A 22,138-nucleotide genomic window follows, 5' to 3' on the forward strand; every position below is an offset into this window, starting at 1 on the left:
TGGACAGGGCGGCCGGCCTCGTTCTCCAGGAAGCCGTGTGGGTGCAACCCGGTCCTGCTACCGGTGGCCAGCCCCTCTGTCCACAGGGCTCTGGGCCCTCTGGGTGGGGTTCAGTCCCCTCCCTGCCAATGCCCACTGTGAAAACCGGGGGACCACTTGCTCCAGGGGTGCCAAAGGCGGGGGCTCTGCCTCCCAGCGTCCCCAGAGAGACCCAGGGCAGAGGTTAAGGCACCCCACAGAGGCACGCTGGGCCTGGGCTGGGAGCTCCCTGACCGCTCTCCCTTCCTCACCTGAGCTTGGAGCAGCTCCGGGATGGGCAGGACAGCCTCCCCCTTCACAGGTGGCCTCGGGGGACCTCAGCCTCGCCCGGTCCTCCCCAGGGCGGTGTGGTGCCCCCCTGACTCCGGTGGATTCATGGGGGTGTCTGGCAGCAGTGCCGGGACCTGCCGGCCCCAGGGGTCTCTCGTGCGTGTCTTTCAGAGGCTGGAGGACACCATCCTGAGCCCCGCGGCCAGCAGAGAAGACCGCGCTCTGACTGTGCGTGGGGGACGCTGGCGGGCCTCCCCCACCCCCGTGCCTGCCCGCATCCGTGAGATTGTGGCCAGCAGTCTGGCCGAGGGGCCTCCCCAAGGTGAGGGGGCGCCCCAGGGGAGCGGCAGGGCGGTGGTGGGTGTCCAGGCCCAGGGAGCATAGCCCCCCAACCCCATGCCCTGGCTCGGCTGGCCCCTCCCGGCCTGTCACCGTCCCCTGTGCTAGGGTGAGACTCACACCCTCCCATGGAGTCACCCACGGAGCCAGAAGCTCACACGCACAGCGTGCTCACCCCTGAGCTGCGGAGACCGTCCCCACCCAGCGTGCATTTCTGTTTGTGACTCTTGGCGACTGCCAGTCTTGTTTCTCACTGGATGAGTGAGAATCCTAAAGGCTGGCGCTCAGGAAGCGCAGGTGCAGAGCGGCTGCCCGCCCACCAGCCCCACTGCCGGCCCTCTCACTGTCGGTCACCGTGGCCACCAGCCTGGCCCCAGGCCGTGCTCCTGACCCCTCGTGCGTGGGTCCCAGAGACCCCTTTCGGTAGTAAGGGCTTCTCCAGCCTCCGAGAGGAGCCAGGGCCTCGCTGTGTGTGTTAAGGAACGAGAGCCCTGCGTACCTAGACCAGCACTTGCTACTCGGGGGGACAGCACCCTGCGGCCCTGAGGCAGCGGTTCTCAAGCCCAGCAGGGGTGGGGTGCCCAGCGTCCGGGCCGCCCCCACAGGCCCTCTGCTGTGCTGGTTTGGGCTGCACTCGGGAGAGAGGTGAGTGGGCACGTGCCCACCCAGAGGAGAGGAGGGTCCGCTCCTCTGCACCGGGGGCCCCTGGGCCGGGGTGGATAGGCCGCCAGACTGGGGGCTGGCCCGGCCACAGGCTGACCCTACTGCTGCGCCTGCAGGGCTGCGGGAGCCCCCGGCCGCCCCGGGCCCCGGGCCGGAAGAGCACGCGCCCCTGCAGGATGAGCTGTCCCGGCTGGAGGGCCTGCTGGCCCAGGCGGGCGCCGAGCAGGATGAGCTGGCTGGCAGGCACCACGTGGTCAGCAAACGGGTGAGTGCTCAGGGCGCCTGGCAGCCTGCCCTGGGGTGACCCACGGGCCCACCAGCAGGGGGACGACAGTGGCCGGCCACGGCCGAACCCTGCGCCGCAGCGAAACAGGCTGGAGCAGGCAGGTGAGGTAGGACGGTGCCCAGGGGTCCTGACCCAGCTTAAGCAATGACTTGTGCCCACCTGCCCAGAACCCCGGGGGGGGGGGCCGGGACAGTCCCGACCTGGGGGGCCAGTGCCCTGCCCAGCGCGAGCACATGGACACACCTGCCAAGGGGAGGCGGGCAGGCTGGAAGGACCTACTCCACCCCGGTCTCGCCCCTAACAGCCGAGGTGGACAGACAGGCCCTGGGCACACCCTCAGTGCCCCCAGCGGCCACAGGCCCTGCCAGGGTGACCGGCTGCAGCCAGAGGCCAGTGGTGCCCAAGCTGTGGGGCCAGGAGGGCCTCCCAGTGTGCGGGCGGGGAACCTGAGGCGGGGAGGAGACGGAGGTCACCGGGCAGGGCCTCTGTCTCGTGTCCACCGCCCCAAGTCGTGACGGCCTCAGAGCAGGACGGGGCAGGGTGCCCAGCCCACAGTGGGGGTGCTCAGAGCACCTGGGTCTGCACGGCCCCCCACTCCATGCAGCGGGACAGACGACCCCAGATGAAGGAACAGCGTGCAGGGCCACGCTGCAGGCTGAGACCTGACCCAGTCCGGCCCTTTCTCTGGTGTGGTTGGTGACTGAGGCTGAAATCCCCAGCCGGCCATGTCTCCTCCCGGGTCCTGATGGCTTCCTGGGGTCGGTGGCATGCCCAGCCCCACAAAGGGGCCCCGGGACCCCCGTCCTCACCCGCGGCCCCACGAAGGGGCCCCAGGACCCCTGTCCTCAATCCCAGCCCCACGAAGGGGCCCCCCAACCCCATCCTCACCCCCCAGCCCCACAAGAGGCCCCCCACCCCGGTCCTCACCCCCAGTCCCCCCCTCCCCGGGAACTCCTCTGGCAGGACCGGCAGGCCGGGAGCACTCGGTGAGCTCGCCACCCTCCCCCTTCCGGGCCGGCGTGGAGCTGGGGGTGGGGGCGTCTTCCTAGCACAGGGTGGGGAGATGTTGGGAACAAGAGGCCGGTGGGAATAAAAGCCGCAGAAGCCCTGCAGCCAGATTAGGAAACCGAGTGAGTCAGTGAGATCCTGGCTCCAGGCCACGCCCGCCCCCCCCCCACCGCGAGCGTCGGCCCCCTGCGTACAAACGGACCACGGAGGAGTCTGGTCTCCCTGAGTGCCCCCAAGGAGACGGGTGGGGCGGTGTGGGGGTGGGCGTGATTGCTCTGTGGGTGTCTGTCTCCTTCCTCGCCGGGTCCCCCAGCCCCATCCCAGTGCCCCCCCACCCCCACCAAAGGCCTCAGGGGAGCCCCATCCTCCCCACCTCCCCCACCCACCTCCTTGGCCCCAGGCCCCGCCACAGGTGAGCCCTCGGTTCTCCTGGTCTTCCTGTCTCAGCCCCCGCCAGCTGTCCCCCTGGGCCTGTTGCAGCCCCTCCTCGGACCCCAGAATGTGCTCTGGGTGAAGATCTGGGTGGCGGCCCCGGCCCCCAGTGACCCCTTTCCCTCAGAGCGAGGTTCCCATCCGCTCAGCCCTGCAGACTCAACAATGGTCTGGGCCAGTTCTGGGGGCTTCCCTACCACCAGACCCACCTGGGGGCTGCAGGCCCACCTACTGTGGGGTGGCCTTGCCCCCTGCTGGATGAGGGGCTGGGGGCAGACAGAGGTTCAAGCACAGGCAGAAGGGGCAGGGTGGGACCCCACGCGCACTCACTGCCATGCAGGTGACCACAGTCCAGCTCCATGTCCCTTCGCCTGGCCTGATGTGGGGCCTCCTCCGCTGGCTGCGGCACGAGGCGCAGGGCCAGCGTGGGGATGGCCACCATCCTGACCCCTCTGACCAGACCCCAGTCAACAGCACCCCTGATCTCAGCCTGAACCCCACCCCAGCTGGGGACCCCCAGAGCCCTCCCAGCCATCCCAGAGAGGGCACTGTGCCTGAGCCGTCCGGCCTGCAGGGCTGGGAAGCAGCCGGCCAGGTGGGTCACCGCCCTCTCCAGCTGCAGGCCCGGCTGGAGGCCACCAAGGCCCAGCTGCAGAGGTCGGAGCTGGAGCGCAGCGTGGACCTGGAGGAGGCCCTGGGCCGTCTGGAGGCGGCCGAGCAGAGGTGAGGCCGGGTGGGCGTGGACGGCTGCAGGGAGCCGCGGGCAGGGCAGGTGGCCTGGGCTGTTGGCGACTCCTCCAGAGTGACTCGGAGTCAGAGCCAGGGGGTGCAGGGCAGGGCGGGGCGGGGGCCACACCCCTGGGCCTCAGTCTGCTCCCTGCTGTGCCACCCCAGCACCGCCCCCCCCCCGCCGCCCCGCCACAGCTGGGGCCGGGGCTGTGGCCCGTGCTACGGGCAGGTCGGGCCTTGGTTGACCTGGCCAGTCCTGGGGTGTCTCTGGGTTCCCCCCAATCCCACTCCTCTTCCCACTCCAACCCTGACCCCCAGACCCCTCTGGCTTCAAGCTGCTCTGCGGTCATGACCAGGCTCATTTGCACACTGTGGTAATTGTATGTCACCCCCAGCCCCCCAGAGGGAGCCCCAAGCCCCAGGACACGCCCCTGGAGGGAAGAGCATCTCACCAAGGTCCGTGCCGAGGGAAGCAGGCGGGGCGGGGCCCCCAAGGCGGCTCTGTCGCAGACCCGGGAAGGTTAAGCCGTCTATGGCATGCTTCCCGGACTTGCTTCCTCCTCAGGGACACTGGCAAAGGATCAGTGTTGAGAAGCATCTTGAAAACCAGTTTTGGAGAAGCAGGGGGTAGGGGCAGGGGCTGCAGGAAACAAACCTCCAGGAGGCTGATGCCCCCAGAGCAGAGAGGAGCAGAGAAATCCCTGTGGCCTCGCAGCCTGGCCGGGAAGTGTGGGCTCTGCAGGGTTTGGGGTCCCCGACTGCAGCCACACACAGGCCTGCCTTGCGGGCAGAGAGGCCCACAGTCACAGAGGGGCTGCCCCTTCCCTGGGGCACGCCTGGCCCCTCTCCCCCAGCCCGCCCCGCGACAGGGACGCGCCTCCCTCCCAGCTCTGGTCCCCTCGGCTGGGGCTCCCGAGCCCTGACCTGCTTGCTGCCCTGGAGGCTCACCTCCACAGCCTGCAGCGAACAGCCAGCCGTAGTCGTGAGGGCCGAGCCAGGGAGCTCAAGGGGGGGAGGAGGGGACAACAGATATGTCGGGGGGAGCGGGGTGCCAGAGGGGGATCCTCTGCAGGCGGTCAGCGCCACTTAGGAGCGGTGGGGCTGCACGGTCGAGCTGGGGTCGTCTGAGCCCAGGAGGTCTGGGGCCTGAGGATCTGAGAATGTCTGTAGGGGAGGCCACCTTCCTACGATCACGCTGCCGCGTCCCTGCCCGTCCAGGAGCACCGGCCTCTCCCAGGTGAACGCCCTCCTGCGGGAACAGCTGGAGCACATGCGGAAGGCCAATGACAGGCTGACCGAGGAGCTGGCCAGGACGACGGGCAGCATGCTCCGTCTGCGGGCCGAGCTGGAGCTGCGGGAGGCGCGGCGCCGGACCCACAGAGAGGTGCTCCCTGGCTCCCGCTCGTGGGCAGGGGGACGCCCGGCTCGGTGCCCGCAGCTGGGGCGGGGGTGGGCAGCGAGGACCGGGAAGGGGTGAGCCAGTGGCCGCCCCCAGCCACACCACGGCCCCCTGCTCGGCCTGGTCACAGCTGTCTGTGGAGTGGGGCTCACCAGGTGGAAAGCCCCCACTTTGAGAGAAGGAGCCGATGGCTGGACTGGGAAGTCAGGTGAGGGCTGAGCCCTGGCCCCGGCGTGGCCGCCCTGTGCTGGAGGGAGGAGTCTCTGCGAGCTGGACTCCGGGCCAGCAGGGGCCCCGCGGCCTCTTCCAAAATCCTCAGTCCTGGGTGGAGTCTGGGCACGGGGCTCCGGCCTCAGCCTCGCTGCAGCAGCGATGCCGTGTGGACCATGTGGGGTGGTCACCAGCTTCAGGACACACAGAGTGGAGTAGGGCAGGACTTGAGACAGTCAGCCGCGCCTGTGCCTGGCCGCGCCTCCCCTGATCTGCCCTGGATGCCCCCGGGCCCCCCCAGCGCCTGCCAGCAGCCAGCCAAGGCGGTCCCCGGGGCCCCGGCCTCAGACCAACCCTGCGCAGGGGTCCCTCAGACAAGCCCACCGCAGAGGGGCCATCCTGGCTCTTTCCACATGGACCTGGTGGAGCAGAGGCCGCCCCCGCTGTGTAGACATGACCCCTCCTGCCAGACAGCTGTCCCGGGACAGGAGGGTGTCAGACGGGCGTGGGGAGAAGGCACAGCCTTTCCGATCAGATCAGTCCTCACAGGGCGCTGGGCTGCTGCGGGGCCAGTGAGACGGGGTGGACACCTCACCCCCAGCCTCAGTTGGACAGCAGAACAGGCACCCCGGAGGCGGACCTTGGGTCCAATCTGGCACCAGCAGATCAGGGCTCTTTAGTCCCCCTTGGCCTTGAACGCCACTCCCACTTGCTGGCATCTGTTTTTCTCAGCACCTTAGCGACGTCCTGGCTTGTCTCCTGGCTTCCAGCCTGCCAACACCCGCCAACCCCTGACTCCTCTGGCGGGCATCGCACTCTGGCCACTGGGGATTCTCTGCTGTGACTTCCTGTGACCGCCGACTGCAGATTTCTGTTTATTCTGCTTCCACTCATCAGGGTTCCTTCTCTCCTTGTTTGGGGAAGCCTCTGTTCTGTCTTCCACAGTTGCCCGAGTCCCACCTCCCCCTCCCCCCCCCCACCCTTTCTAGGCTCCCTCCTATGCTCTTAACCTCCCCTCCTTACCACCGTGGTCTATGTCGTGGGTAATTTTTTTCAAGTCCACCCTGCTGCTCATCAGTTTTCTCCCCTGGTATCCAATCTCTGTTAAACCTGCCTGTTTCGCTTAACTTCTAATACTGTATTTTTCATCTTTAAAAGTTCTGACTTTTATTCTGTTTTCTGCATATCTTAGTCTCGTATTTTCAAGCCTCTGTTATGTTTGTTGATGCATGCTAGAAAGCAATCATTTTGTAGCCTGTTTCTGATGTTCTAATATCTGAACTCCTTCAAGGTCTGAGTTCATTGTTTCTGCTGGTTCTGACCATGGTGATGGGTGTCTATGTGTCTTTGGTGGTTTTCTGATTTCTTCAGTTAAGAGCCGTGTAGTATCCTTGGAAGTCTGAGAATTCTTTGAAACCTAGAATGAACATGGTACATTCCAAAAAAGATTTTTATTTGCTTCTTTCATTTCATTGCTTTCATTTGCAGATTCTAGGGACTCTGATAATGTTTGGGGCCACATGGAAGTAAATTTTCAGCTTTAACTTACTGTTTTTTCAAACCACCCAGGTTTTGTGAATCTAGGCTGAAAACTGCACCAAGGCTAACTCATCTTTCCAAATCCAAATCTCCAAGATTTTTCCTTCCCGTCCTGGTCCCTCCAGGCTGCTGGAGCAGAAATACCCCAGTCCCGGGCTCATAAACAAACATTTCCCACAGCTCTAGAGGCTGGAAGCTTAAGGTCAAGGTGCCAGCCCCTTCAGTGGCTGGTGAGGATGAGGACCGCTGTCTGATCACAGATGACACCTTCTGGCTATCCGCTCAAAAGGCAGAGGGGAGGGAGGGCTCGTGGGGCCCCTTCGGTGAGGGCACGAACACCCTCGATAGCAGTGAGCTGAAAAACCCCACCTCCAGACACTCTCACGTGGGTGGTTAGGTTTCAACATGTGAGTTGCGGGGGACACTGCCCCTCCGACAGTGTGTGTGCACGCGTGCGTGTGTGTGCGCATGTGTGTACTGGTTCACCATGCACTGCACCTCCTTACCGCCCCTGCAGGCAGGTGTGTGTGTGTGTGTGCGCGTGTGTGCAGGTCTGCCTGCCTCTAGCACACCTTGCCTGGAGTGCAGCTTGGGGGGTCACTGCTATAGGTGAGTAGACTCTCACTTGGGTGGGCCCAGGCTTTCCCCTCTGTCCTCGGAGCCCCCGTGGTCAAAGAAACAAGTTCAAGCTGCTGTATGCCAAGTCACTCTCGAGTCAGGAAGCTTACCCATCCCTGGCCTGCGTGTGCCTTACCGCCCCGGCCACCCAGCCTCGCGTCCAGACGCTGTGGAGTCTGGCGTGTCCTGTATTCCCGTCAGTGTTGGGCAGGCGGGGCTGGGTGTCCACCCCTCCATGTCACCGGGGCTCCTGATGACCGCAGTGGGCAGGGGGCGTGGACACAAGGCTCTGGGCCAGGACCAGGGGCGCTCCCGGAGGCGGTGCACCGCAGGGGCTTTTGGGCTCGTGGGGGGTCAGGTGTGGGTCGGGGAGAGGGCTCAGCAAAGGGCTCGTGGAGGTGGGAGCGCGGGTCTGCAGCCAGAGGGCCTTCGGTGAGAGCACTTGGTCTGAAGCAACAGTGACGAGCGCTGGGGCTCCAGCAGGTGGAGGGGCTATGGGGGCCCGCAGAGCCCGGCTCTGAGCTCAGTCCGGCCGCCGGGCAGGGCCTGCGGAGGCAGCGCCGAGGCTGGGGCTCTGGCTCTGGGCTTCAGCGTAGTTCCCTGCAAGGCTGGCCTCGCTGCCCACGCGGGTCTGCATCCTGCTGCCTCAACTCTCGCCCACACCCCACCTCCCAACTCCCAACACCCCAGCCCACCCCCTACCCCCACCTCAACCCCACACCCTACCCCCACTACCCACACCCCACGCCCCACTCCACCCCCTACCCCCACCCCAACCTCCAACACCCCACACCCTCCCCCACTACCGACACCCCACGCCCCACCCCCAACACCCCACTCCACCCCAACCCCCACACCCCACCCCAACTCCCACACCCCACGTCCCCACCCCCACTCCACCCCACCCCCTACCCCCACCCCCAATGCCCCACCCCACCTCCCCACCCCCGCTGCCCACATCCCACACCCCCACCCCACGCTCCACCCCCACTCCCACACCCACCACCCACACCCCATTCCCACACTCCCCACACCACCTCCCCACCCCCACTGCCCACACCCCATGCCCCAACCCCATTCCCACCTCCCCACCCCAGCTGAGTGCTGCCTTCGCCCCCATGGGGACCAGGCTGAGGGGGTCCTGGTTCTGGAGCTGGGGGCGCTCACCCCCACAGCCTCTGGGAGGGGAGCCAAGCTCTGTCCCAGGTAGGGGGCAGTCTGATTGTTGGGGAGGAGAAGGGGCCACAGAGGCTGAGGACGAGGTCTGCACCCCCACCTCTGGTGCTGGAGGAGCAGTATGGGGGTGAATGGGGTCGCAGGCCCCCCCACCCCTCAGCCTGGCCTCCGCCTCTTGCCTTCAGGCCAGGCACACCCACTCAGGACAGCCCCAGGACGCCCTCCTGCAGAGGCAGGTCACTGCGCTCCGGGGACACCTGGCCGAGCTGCGTGCAGCCACTGAGAGGTGCGTGCCCACCCACGGGCCCGAGGGGGACAGGGCGCCCTGGGGGAGGTGGCCAAACGCACAGAGTGGGTCAGGCAGGGAGCCCCCGTCAGCAGCAGCGGACTGACTTGCACGGAGCTCTGGGGCCTGGCCAGGCACCTCAGCCCGGCTGTCCTGGGCCCTTGAGGCTCAGACGGTCCACATGCCGGTCCAGGCGGACAGCCTGTCCTATGCGTCCTGGCCCAGCCCCGCCCACCCCTGCCCGGCTGTGATGCCACCTGTGGGTCCTCTCCTGAGGTGGGCAGACCTCTGGCCTGAGACCAGACCCCGCCTGGCCCAGCCGGCGTGCAGCCCCCAGGCGGAGCCCACAGACACCCCCGAGGTTCAGCTGGGTGCACCTGGTCTCGCAGGGGCCTCGCTGACCTGCGGGCGGACGTGGCCAGGATGGCCCGGCGCCTGCACATGGCCTGCCTGAACCTCGGCTCCAACTTGCGGCTGACGGCCCGCAGCGCGGCTGCTGCCCTGGAGCAGCAGCTGCGGGACAAGGCGCGGGAGACGCTGCAGCTGCAGGGCCGCTCGGCCGCGGAGGAGGCGTCGCTCCAGGCCAGGTGCGTGGGCGCCCACGGCTCTGGGTCTAGGGAGGCCCAAGGGAGGCCCGGGGCCAGAGAAGAAGCTGGTTCCTGGGAAGAAAAGACAATAAATCGTCAGAGGCAATCCAGTCACAGGGAAGGGCAGGGCACAAGCAGGACAGGTTGGGCCGAGGAAGCCTCGCTGCGGGGCTGGCGAGCTGAGTGTGGGTCACGGTGGGAGCTCGATGCTGAACTCGGGGGCTGCGCTGACCCCTGAGGCAGTGGGAGCCGCTAAAGTTTCTAGAGCGGGAGAAGGGCATCTGACCACAGTGGGGGGTCAGAGGCGGCCGACAGCCGCAGGCAGGCCGCACGCACCACGGAGGAGGCAGACAGAGCCGGGCTCCCAGGTCCGACATGGCCCTGGGCTCTGATCTTGGCACAGACAGCCCTGCCCCACCCCGCTGTCCCCAGACTCTCAGAGAAGACGCTGCTGGTAGAGAAGCTCACCGAGCAAAACGCGAGCGAGAGAGCCATCTCTTCCCTGAGAACCGACGTGCAGAGACTGGTACGCGGCTGGGAGGGGGCGGCTGGCAGTCGGGGCCTGGGCCTCGCTGAGCAGCCCCCCACCCCCGTCCCCCCAGGAGTCCCAGCACAGCAGTGGAGGCCCAGCAGCCCCAGGGGACTCGAGAGCAGAGGTGGAGACCCTGCGGCTCCTCTTGGACAGCATCACACAGGTGCAGGCCCGGCTGGGTCCTTCCCACACGGGCAGCCAATGGGCCGCAGGGCCCCTGCAGTTCAGGCTGGCCTGGGAAATGGTCTGGAAGGACCCGTGTGACCTGAGCTCTGGGCTCTGTCCTCTCTGTGCCCTGAAGGTGGCCCAGGCAGATGCGGGGAGCGAGGAGCTGGTGAAGAGCAGCGGTGCTGAAGGCGAGGGAGTGCAGGGCCAACGGAGGAGCCCCCCTCATGCTGGGTCCCCCCTGACGGCTGAGTCCTTGCCCCCAGCCCGCTCCCCGGTCACCCTGGACTCAGCACTGTGGGCCGTGCGGACGGCTATTCAGAGGCGGCGGCAGCGGGAGCAGGTGGGCACAGGGCCTGCCAGGCTGAGAAGGGCCTCTATGGGCCTGCCCATGACCCTCAGGAGGCTGACCCCAGGAGGCTGACCCCAGGAGGCTGACCCCACAGGGGGCTGACCCCCAGGAGGCTGACCCCCCCAGGTGCCTGGCCCTGCACTTCGGGTGGGTCTCTGGTCAGAACTTCGTCCTTTCTCTGGGAGTCCAGGGCCCTGGCTGGCTTCTGTGTTCAGAGGCCTGGCCCTGCCACAGGGGTTCACTGCACCCCTACTACCGGGCAGGAGCTGCACCAGCAGCTGGAGTCGGCCGAGGTGAGGGCCGCGGGGCTCCAGGAGCAGCTGTCTGAGAGCCAGAGGGAGCTGCAGGCCTCAAGAAGCCTCCTGCAGGAGGAGCGCCAGGACCTCCTGGGCAAGCTGGAGGCACAGAGCCGGGAGGCGCAGTGGAGCCGTGTGACCAGTGAGCTCCTGGGGAGGTGAGACCAGCGGGCAGGGCCACCTCCTCCATGAGGCCCTCCAGGAGAAAGAGCTGCTGGGGAGGTGAGGCGGGAGGGCAGGGCCACCTCCTCCACGAGGCCCTCCAGGAGAAGTTCCTGGGGAGGTGAGGCCAGTGGGCAGGGCCACCTCCTCCACGAGGCCCTCCAGGAGAAAGAGCTCCTGGAGAGGTGAGGCGGGAGGGCAGGGCCACTCCTCCACGAGGCCCTCCAGGAGAAGTTCCTGGGTAGGTGAGTCCAGTGGGCAGGGCCACCTCCTCCATGAGGCCCTCCAGGAGAAAGAGCTGCTGGGGAGGTGAGGCAGGCGGGCAGGGCCACCTCCTCCATGAGGCCCTCCAGGAGAAAGAGCTGCTGGGGAGGTGAGGCGGGAGGGCAGGGCCACCTCCTCCATGAGGCCCTCCAGGAGCAGAAGTGAAAACCTCCAGATGGAAGCTGCCTCCCTCCCCTCTTTGCCGCCAAGCGCTGCCTGCACTGAGCACCCCTCCTCCCGCTCGGGCCCATCTGGGCCGTGGCCAGGACTCACCTTCCCAAAGCCCAGGCTGAGCACGAGCCCGGCCCCTCAGCCCTGCCTCCCAGATGCCCCTCCTGGGACCAGGCTGTATTCTGGCCCCGCTGCCCCATTCCCACTGCCGAGAGTCCTCTAGGGATCTGGGCCATCCCTTGCAGGTGGTCCACAGACCCCCAGTTCCCTGCCCGCCCTCCTGGCATGTCCCGTGGGTCTGGCGTCCCCTGGTGCACTTGGCCAGGAGGCTGTCTGGATGCTTCTGTGCACGTCTGACTGCCCCCGGGGCGGGTGGTGGTGAGGGGCAGGAAGAGAATCCCCAGCATCTGTAGTCCAGGGCTTCCCAGACCCACACGCTGCCTGAGCCGGAGCGTGGGGCAGGAGCGTGCTGGCAGCCCAGGAAGGCTTCCTGCAGGAGGGCGCCGTGAGGAGTGGACCGACAGCCTCCCATGCTTCCGCTCACTCACCCAGGGGTCGGGCCTACAGGCCCCTTGGGGCTACCCCTTCTCTGGAGGGCCTGACAGCGCACTCAGTGCTGGGACAGGAGGTCCAAGGGAAGATTAGACCCAGTCCTGCTCTCGAGAGGCACACAGGCGGTGGGCAGAGACGGGAGTGGGCAGGTTCGGCCTGGCAGGAATGGGGGAGCCCGCAAGGTCTCAGGAGGGACTTCCGGTAGGGGCTACAGGCAGAGGTGGGGTGTGGGTTGGGCAGGCGGGGCCACCTCAGCCTGCTGAGGCGCAGCGGTCACTGGGGCGAGGGCCATGGGGGGCTGTTCTCAGGGACACCGCCTTCCCACAAGTGGCCAGACCACAGCGTCCTGGGGACTGAGGGTGACAGGCCCAGTGGCCCCGTGACACAGGGGGATGAGAGGCTGAGTCAGGAGGCATTTGGGAAGTGGGGCCCCAGGACTTGGTGCTTCGGGGCCTGGCCAGGTGGGGAGCAGCTGAGATCCAGTCCTGGCTGGCGGGTGACCTGCAGAGGGGACCTCGGGGTCGGGTGTGGGTCAGCGGCATGCTCAGCTCTGACGAGGGTGCAGGTCTCTGGGGCCAGCCAGGAGATGTGGGGGCCCCTGGCAGGCCGGGGTCCCCTCCTTCCCACAGGGTCTTGCAGGACTGTCTGAGCTTAGCCCACGGGTGCAGAGGCCTGAGCATAGCGATGCCCCGGGGTCAGGCCCTCTGGGGTTTACAGGCTCACGCAAGGCCCCCCACCCGGGAGCCACCCTGCCTGGACAGACCGGCTGGGGGTTGTCCGCACGTGTCCCTGAGCCCGGCCCCTAGTGGCCTCCGCGGCCCCCTTGCCCTGTTTGCCCCCCAGGCACTGGGCAGAGGCATGAACATGCCCGGGACCCCCAGTCTCAGCCTCACCTGCTTCCAGAGAGAAGGCGGCTCTCGAGGAGGCGGTTGAGGCGCTGAGGGGGGAGGCAGCCGTGTCCCATGCTGAGAAGCGAAGCCTGGAGGCCAGGAACATGGAGCTGCAGAGGAGCCTCCAGCGGTGTGCGGAGCAGAAGGAGGCGCTGGAGCAGCAGGGCGAGCGCAGCCGAAGGGCGCTGGAGAGCAGGTGGGCCACCCGGCCTCCAGCGGGCATCCCGGCCCCGGGCCCCGCGTGCCCTGCCGCCCCGGGACTACATCTTCACCAGCCTCGTCAGGGGGTGCTAGTGAGACCGCAGGCCCCTCTCACACTGACCACCACCCACCACCACTCACACGCCCACCCCAAGTCCAGCCCAGTGCCAGCCCCCTCACCCCGGGCAAACCCACCCCGATACCCGGGCCCCACCGGGGTGGGCCGCAGCATGGGTGCCCTCTGCTGGCCCAGGCTGTCGCCCAGGTCCGAGCAGACACACCCACGCCCAGCTGGGCAGTGACTCCGGGCCTGCAGGGGACCCGTGCTCCTCTGGGGCCCCGCACCTTTGGGGGCAGCCGCGGGCAGTCACCCTGACTGGGGGCCCCACAAGTGGCCCGGCTCTCATCCTGAGGCGGCCTCACGCCCTCTGCCCTCTGTTTCCGGGTCTCAGTCAAGGGCGCCTGGAGCAGCTGGAGGAGACCGTCTCGGGGCTCAAGACGGAGCTGGTGTCGGCCCAGGAGGCGCTGGGCTCAGCGCAGCTGCAGAGGGACATCCTGGAGAGCGAGAGGGAGGGTCTGCACAGCGCCCTGGCCCGGGTGCGCCCCCGGCCGCCCCCCCTCACCCCTCTCCTCGCCGGCCTGGGCTTGCAGACCATCCCCTGGCCCCAAGCTCAGGGGTGTCCCCTGGTCCCAGCCTCGGAGTGGCCTCCTCAGTCCCCGACCAATGTGCCCTGGCCCGTCCCCCCGAGCACCGGCCACAGAGGCGCTCAGGGCCCCTCCCTCAGGCGCCCACTCGCCTACCCTGGCTGCAGCCTTGGACCCAGGGGCCACCGTCTACCCCCGGGGCCTCGCCACTGGGGGACCGCTTCCAGGCCCCCCCCGGAGCTCCAGCTTGCACACCTCCGTGACGCACGGCTCACTCCCCACCCCGTCGTGGCTCCCCCGAATCTAGAAGCCATCCCAGCTTCCCTGCTGGGTGACCTCTGCCCTCCCCACCCTAGGCCGAGGCCAGCAAAGCTGACCTGGAGCTGCTCGTGAGCCGGCTCAAGGCAGAGGGGGCCGAGCAGAGGGGCTCCCTGGCCAAGATGGCCGCTGTGACGGAGGCGCTGGCTCAGGACAAAGGCTCCCTGAACCACCTGGTCCTGCAGGTGAGACGAGGGCCCAGGGGGTCGGACCTCTCCCAAGTCCTGCTTCCCCAGAGCAGCTGTGGGCCCCGGTGCAGCCCCTGCCCCCCGAGCTCAGGGCTCCCCCTTTGTTCATCCTCCTCCCCGCCGTCTCCACTCCTGGACTTGGGGGCGAGGGTGCATGGGGCTTGGGTCTGCACACGGACCACGCCCTGTCCCCCCCTCTCCGGCAGCTGGAGCAGGAGCGGGACGAGCTGCGGGCGCAGCAGCAGACGCTGGCGCAGGGGCAGGCCGGCGCCCGGGAGCAGCTGGCGCAGGCGGAGTGGCAGGTGGAACTCCTGCGGGCTGAAAGGAGGGGCCTGCAGAGGGCCTGCGGGCGGCTGGAGGAGCGGCTGGAGCGGCTGGAGGGTCAGGCGGCCCGACTCCAGCGAGAACGGGCCCAGTTGCAGGCTCAGGTGGGCCAGGTGAGGGGGTAGTGGGGCTCCCAGTCCCCAGCCGCATCTGAAAGGGCCGCCCCTGCCTCTGGGGTGGGCGGGCACGCACAGACACAGAAGCCACGCTGGCCCTCGGACGTCAGCCCCGGCACTTTCTAAGCTCAGGCTGCCCGACTCGGCTGATTTGAAGCCAGCTTTCCGGTGTGGCAGGTACGGGGTGGGGGAGCGGCACGCTAAAAGGACGTCTACATCTGGCCTGTCCCCAGCATCCAGGGGCCGGGTCCCCCCTGGTCAGAGGGTCGAAGGCCTCGGGCCCAGCGATACTCAGACACTCAAGGGAAATGCTCCCCTGCCCCTCTGTCATCTTGTCAGCATGACATCCACACAACAGAGCTGCCCAGTCACACGCTCACAGCCGCATCCCTGCATCCATTCCCAAATCTGCCGACGTGGATCTCCATGGAGGAGGTCAGACTCCGTAGCACAAGACACTGCGGCACGTTTGCTTTCTCCTGACTCCAGCCGTGGTGGCCCACTTGGAAACCGGTCTCTGCAGAGCCTTGGACCCCCAGTGGTGCTCAGACTTCATGGCCTGTCACCTTCGGGGCTCAGGCTCGCCTCTTCCTGTTTCTCAGACGCTGTCCTGTCCTTTCCCTCTGTTTTGGGTGATGCATTGTTACATTCAGTAAAGCCAGCACACAGCTCAGTGGGTGCGTCAGGTGGTGAGCCCTGGCGGGGACACCAGCGTGGTCAGGATGCAGAGTGTCTGCACCAGCCCAGCAGGCTCCCATGTGGCACGGCCACCCAGGCGTCCTCTGCCCTGACCTGGGCCACCGTGGACTGGCTTCACCAGCTTTAGATGTTGTCGCATAGGGAGTCATGGGGTGCAGACACTTTGGAGTCCAGCTTCTCACCCTCAGCATGACATCTTTGAGAGTCATCTCTGTGGTTCAGTTCAGTTCAGATCAGATCAGTCGCTCAGTCGTGTCCTACTCTTTCTGACCCCATGAATCGCAGCACGCCCGGCCTCCCTGTCCATCACCAACTCCCGGAGTTTACTCAAACTCATGCCCATCGAGTCGGTGATGCCATCCAGCCATCTCATCCTCTGTCGTCCCCTTCTCCTCCTGCCCCCAATCCCTCCCAGCATCACAGTCTTTTCCAATGAGTCAACATGCAGTGGCCAAAGTATTAGAGTTTCAGCTTCAGCATCAGTCCTTCCAATGAACACCCAGGACTGATCTCCTTTAGGATGGACTGGTTGGATCTCCTTGCAGTCCAAGGGACTCTCAAGAGTCTTCTCCAACACCACAGTTCAAAAGCATCAATTCTTCAGTGCTCAGCTTTCTTCACAGTCCAACTCTCACATCCATACATGACCACTGGAAAAACCATAGCCTTGACTAGACGAACCTTTGTTGGCAAAGTAATGTCTCTGCTTTTTAATATGCTGTCTAGGTTGGTCATAACTTTCCTTCCAAGGAGTAAGCATCTTTTCATTTCATGGCTGCAATCACCATCTGCAGTGATTTTGGAGCCCAAAAAAGGGGTGTCAAAAGCTCCTGCTTTTGACAGCATAGTACTATCCCGTCATATGGATAAATTACATCTTTTTACCCATTTACCCACTGCTGGATTTTTAGGTTGCTTCCAATTTGAAGGTGGACAAGACTGCTACAAGCATACATGTAGAAATCTCATACGGATATTCTCATTTCTCTTGAGTAAATACCTAAGAGTGAACTGTGGAGTCACTGGGTAGATGTTCTTGAACATTATAAGAAACTGCCAAGCAGTTTTCCCCAGTGGTTGTATCACTTCACTGGCCAGCAGTGTGGGAGGCTTCTGGCTGCTGCTCGGCCTGGTCAACACTTGGCATCATCCATCTTGCTACTCTCTGTGTGTGAAGTTATGTGCTTTGTGGTTTTATTGGCCATTTTCTGATAGTAAAAGGCATTAAGCACATTTTCATATGATTATCAAATATTTGTATACCTTAACTTGTCGAGTGTCTGTTCAGGCCTACTGTCTACTTTTACTGGGTTTTCCCATTTTGGTTACGGGTTTCTAGTTCACATATCTTGGGTACAAACACTTTGTCAGACAGATGTTCTCACGTTTGTGTGATTTGTGTATACATTTTGTTGCCAGCATTTTTGATGGACAGAAAAGTTTAACTTTGGCAAAATTCAGTTTAGCAAATTTAAAAAAAAATTTTATGGTTAGTATTTTCTACGTGTTGTCTGAGAAATTTTTGCCCAGCCTGAGGACAAGACAGTATCCCAACGTGTTTTCCTCCAGTCCTTAGGTCTGTGATCCACTTAAAGCTGACTTTTCTGTAGAGCAGAGGTTCTCACAGTGTGTTCCCCAGGCCAGCAGCATCAGTCTCACTTGAGAACTTGCTTAAAATGCAGATTCTCAGCTGCCCTCCTGAAACCTACTGAATCTGAAACTCTATGGATGGGGCCAAATATCTGGATTTTAATCATCCCTCCTAGTGAGTCTGACACACACGAAGGTGTGGAAACTGTGAGTGTGTGGTATGGAATAGGAACTGGGGTCCACTATTGTTCACATTAATATCCAGTTGTTTCAGAACCAATTTTTAAAAGACTTTCCTTTCCTTCTGGGATGATCTTGGCAACAATAAATTGAGCCTACATGTGCATGTATGTTCCCAGATCATATTGTGATCTGTGCAAATTGATCTATTTGTTCATCCTTCCACCAAAATTTCACTGTCTTCATTACTGTAGCTTTCTAATATCTTGTAATGAAGTAATGTTGAGTATTCCCATCTAATCCTTCAAGATTGTTTGGTTATTTACACTTTAGAATCAGATTTGTCAATTTGCACACCCCAAAAAAACCTGGTAGAACCTTGACTGGGATTTTGTTGAATTTATAGATCAGTTTGAGAAGAATGGACGTCTTAACTGTATCCAGCTGTCTATCCGTGAACATGGTATATCTCTCCACTGGTTTCTTTACTTAATTCCTCTCAGTTGTGTGTTATAGTTTTCAGTGTAGAGGCTTTACACATCTTTGATTAAATTAATTCTTGGATTTGATATTATGCCTTGCTGTTACAATTTCATTTACCTATGTCCATTACTAGTATGTAGAAATATAATCTCATATATTAACTTTTGATCATGCAACCCTGACAAATAGACTGATAAGCACCAGGATTTTACATGTACATTATCATGTTATCTGTTAATAACAATGGTTTTACTTCATTTCTGATCTCAGTGACTTTCATCTCCTCTTAATTCACTGGCTAAAGACCTACAGAACAAATTTGAAAAAAAGTAATGAAAGTGGCCAACTTTCTGTTAATACCAAACCCAACTGCGCGGAAAGAATTTCACTGTCAAGTATGATGCGATCTAGAGGTTTTTCATAGATGCCTCTTATCTGATTGAGGAAGTTATCTTTTATTCCTAGCATGCTGAGATTTTTTTTTAGTTATGAATGGCTTTGAATTCCATTAAATGTGTTCCCTGACTCCATTAAGATGCTCATGTTGCTGTTCTCATTCCGTTAAGCATCCAGTTCTATTGTGAAACTCTACATTTTGCCATCCATCTTCTTGAACATATTAATCACAGCTCTTTTAAAGTCTGTGTTTGATAACTTCAATATCCGGATAGCCAGATGGGCAGGGAGGCATGTGTGTATATTTTAAATTCTTACATGTGGTTTTTTGCCATGTGATTCTACCTCTAACATCCCTGGTTGTGTTGAATAAAAGCCAAGTATTAAATATAAAAAAATGTAGAAATAATTTGAGGATCTCGATGATGCTGTTCTTCTAGGGAGAAATCACTTTTGGTTCTGGCAGGCAGTGGGGGTAGATCACTTTAATCCATGACTGGGATGATTGAAATCCGATCTTCATGTTTTGGAAAGTTAGAAGAGTGAAAGTGTTAGTGGCTCGGTCTTGTCTGACTGTTTGCAACCCTATGGATTGCAGCCCGCCAGGCCCCTCTGTCCATGGGATTCTCCAGGCAAGAATACTGGAGTGGGTAATCGTTCCCTTCTCCTAGGGGACTTTCCCAACCTAGGGATGGAACCCGGGTCTCCTGCATTGCAGGCAGATTCTTTACCATCCTGAGCCACCAGGGAAGCCAGGTTTGGGGGGACTGTCTATTCCGCTTCACCATCACTATAAGGGTGAACCCCTCCTATGATTACAACTGGAAACCTAGGATGTTTATCAGGACCCTCTGCTCTGAGGTCTGTAAGCTCACGTTCTTATACTCCTAAAGACACAGGACTGCTGGAAGCTCTCCCTGGGCTTCTCAGCTCCTCAGTCCAGACTTAAACAAGCACATGCTCCAAGGAGAGCAGAGATGCTGGGTGGTGGCCTCACTCCTCTGCCTCCCTTTCCTCTGAGATTTTGGCTCCTTCAGCCTCAGCTGAGGCCCTATACGGACTCCTGTGATAGATTTTGTCCAGATTTTTGTGATGTTCTTGGTGGAGGTGTTAGTCTGCAACAATCTGGTCTTCAGTCACCTTCTTCACATTTCTGTGCAATGTCTCCCAACCCTGGAAACTTGTGGCCCAACAAAGTTTACTGTTTAGATTGACAGCTGGATCCCACCTGGTTGTGCTCAATCCAATAATTTCTCCATCGTGGTTTCAGGACTGGAGGCCCCTCTGCTGTGAAAACACATGTGCACCAGGGGTCCTCTGCATCTCCTGGCCACGGTTCTCCTCCACTCTTTCCTCCACTGCTGTTCTGAAGGAAACCACTTTTTCTGAAGTCCTCCTTTTCCCTCTAGAGGCCCCTCGTAACCCTCCCACTCTCTCTACTGGACTTTCCCCTCCTCCTCCTCTAGGTCACATGCAAGAAACAGGCCCTGGAGAAGCAGCTGGCCCAGCGCCTGCAGGACCAGGAGGCCCAGATGGCCGCTCTCCAGAGGGCCCTGCAGGAGAAGGAGGCTTTGTCTGAAGAGCGAGTCCAGCTGCTGGCCAAGCAGGAAGCCCTGGAGAAGCAAGGTCAGCTCATGGCCGAGGAGGCAGCCGATCTCAGGTACCTGGGGACCCACCGGCAAGTGTTCATGTGGCCTTGACCTCCAGGAGCCACAGTGTAGTGTAGACGGGCATGCAGTGAATGTGGGGCAGGGCAAGTGTGTGTACATGGCAGAGAGGCTATAAGTGAGGGGCACACGCAGTGCCTGTGGGCTCAAGGAGTGCCTGGAAGAGGTAAACGTGCCTAGGACAGCCTTCCTGAGAGAGGGGGCTGCACTGGTCAGGTGGCAGGCAGCAGAAACCCATCTCAGGCCAGCAGAAAGATGTGGAAAGTCTTGCTAACGGATCTGAGCAGTACCAGGTACATACCGCTTCAGGCAAGGCTGGATCCAGGTGCTCCCATGGTACCCTCAACTCCCTGCCTCTCCCCTGTCATTCTTGGGCAGGCTCAAGGTGAAAGCTGGCAAGATGGCCAGCAGACACAGAGCACCCTTTGCCCCATGAGTCCTGAGAGCCTCTTCCCACAGCCATCTTGAACCATTCTATGTCCTTGAATGGATCCTGGGAGCCACAGGGCACAGATGGGCAGACTGGGGCCCTATGCTTATTCCTGGAGCCTGGGTGGTGGCAGCCCCAGGGAACCATGAGGCTGAGGGGGCAGGGTAAACCCTTAAACCATCGGGGCCACTTCCAGGAGAGCTGGGGCAGACACTCGTAGGCAAGAAGGGGTGCCCTGCAGACGGTTGCCTGGTGAGCTGAGCTGGCCTGTGACCTCTGAGGACATCCAGAGGCTCATGGCTTTCTGCACATTGCACCCATCTCAGGAACATCCAAGTGTTTTTATAGAAAGAGTTCCTCCCAGAATTCCAGAACTAGAGGCCATGAGGAAATTTAGAGATCAGGATCCTTGAACTTTGTCACGGAAGAAAAGGGAAGGAAAGAGGGAAGACTCCCCTCCCAATGAATGTGTGGGCACAGACTGCAGCAGGAAGCCCGAGGAGGTCTCTGTGGGTGGGCAAAAGCAGAGGGTCCCAGGCTCCGCCCCTGGACCCCTCCCACGCCCCGGCACTCTGAGGGCGGGGGGTGGGGGGTCAGGCGCCTCTTTCCTCCTCCCATCATTTGCTGCCCAGCCCACAGGACCTGATCAGAGGACCCTCCCCTGACTCACCCGTGACCACTGGGCCCAGGGTCTCTGCACACAGTGGTCCTGCAGACCCCAGACAGAGTCACACACCCACTAAACAGTGTTTCCCAGTGACCAGTCTGAGCTTCTGCTGACAAGGTGCTTGGGACATGACTTGCTTCTCCTAATGAGTGAGGACCCTGGGTTTTGAGGTCGTCTGGCCCCCAGTCCCAGGCCCTGACAAGGCTGCAGCACCAGGGACCCCTCTTAGTTCTCAGGCTTCAGCAAGATGGACTGAGTCCATGCCTGCACCCCCCTCGCCCTTGCTGGTGGTGCCAGCTGCCTTCCAGGAGGTGGGATGGGGGAGAGACTGGACTCGTTCTCAGAGTCTCTGCCTCTGGGTGACCGTTCAGTGTCTGATCCACACAGGCCACGTCCCCCAGAGGGGACCAGGAGGGCACCTGGGAGAAAGTGCGTGTGAAGTGGACAGGACACTGGGAAGAGCCCTCCAGGCATAGGACACAGGCAGACGGACGCGGGGAGCAGGGAATGCACGAGGCTTCGAGGGTGGGGACTGGAGGGCCAGGGCACCAGAGCAGTGAGGCTCCTGGGCGCTGCAGACCTCAGGGCGCCCTGGGAGGTGCTGACACGCCCCACCCCGACACTAGCGCCGGCCATGTGCAGGGCCCGAGGGACACGCTGGGGGCCAGGCAGGCTAAGCAAGGTCCTCTGTGGCCCACAGCCCCCCCTGGCCCGCCGGCTTGTCTGGGGCTGGGCGTGGGCCGTGTCTTCACGTGACGTCGGTGCGGAGTGTTTGTTTTGTATCCCTGTTGTTCGGTCAGTGGATTTTTTTCACCGTGCATCAGTGCAGGACACAGCACATACCATTAATATGAATGCGTGCTCACTGTCTGGCTGGTGACTGACGGACTTGCTGCTGGAGAGGCAGGTCCCGCCATCACCCTCCCTCAGAAGCGGGAGCTGCTGAGTCGCCCTGTCCATCCCAGGCATTTTCTGACTGGCCGTGTCTGCCCAGACGCAGAGGCAGCTTCTCCATGCCAGGGATCGTGCTGTGCGTGTTCTGCACTCGAGGCTGCTCCTCAGAGAGGGCACAGTTTCCTCATCGTCATTAGCAGCGGACGAGATGCACTGTGGTTTCTGAAACATTCTCGCATTGAATGGCATGGATGCTGAGTCAGATTCAGGCCCTATCTGAGGCTAGGGGGAGTGTCCTGTACTGAGTCACTGGTTCACGTGTGTTTCTAAAGCGCTGACCCCTAGAACTGGAATTGCTGGCCCAAACAAAATCTT

General features: G+C 62.0%; 1 protein-coding gene across 1 annotated transcript in view; it reads left to right on the forward strand.

Annotated features, from left to right (window-relative positions):
* Positions 1-414: 414 nt before the first annotated feature.
* Positions 415-22,138, forward strand: part of CROCC2 (ciliary rootlet coiled-coil, rootletin family member 2) — a 52,766-nt gene continuing 31,042 nt past the window's right edge. The window contains 15 exon segments of the mRNA XM_070463596.1: positions 415-631; positions 1,428-1,576; positions 3,654-3,760; positions 4,985-5,150; positions 7,744-7,753; positions 8,913-8,994; positions 9,384-9,581; positions 10,014-10,107; positions 10,415-10,621; positions 10,894-11,084; positions 12,979-13,161; positions 13,619-13,763; positions 14,168-14,314; positions 14,524-14,754; positions 19,572-19,765. Of these exon segments, the coding sequence (XP_070319697.1) occupies positions 415-631; positions 1,428-1,576; positions 3,654-3,760; positions 4,985-5,150; positions 7,744-7,753; positions 8,913-8,994; positions 9,384-9,581; positions 10,014-10,107; positions 10,415-10,621; positions 10,894-11,084; positions 12,979-13,161; positions 13,619-13,763; positions 14,168-14,314; positions 14,524-14,754; positions 19,572-19,765 (2,321 nt within the window).

This window comes from Odocoileus virginianus, unplaced genomic scaffold, assembly GCF_023699985.2.
Source record: "Odocoileus virginianus isolate 20LAN1187 ecotype Illinois unplaced genomic scaffold, Ovbor_1.2 Unplaced_Contig_5, whole genome shotgun sequence".
Classification (NCBI taxonomy): Eukaryota; Metazoa; Chordata; class Mammalia; order Artiodactyla; family Cervidae; genus Odocoileus; species Odocoileus virginianus.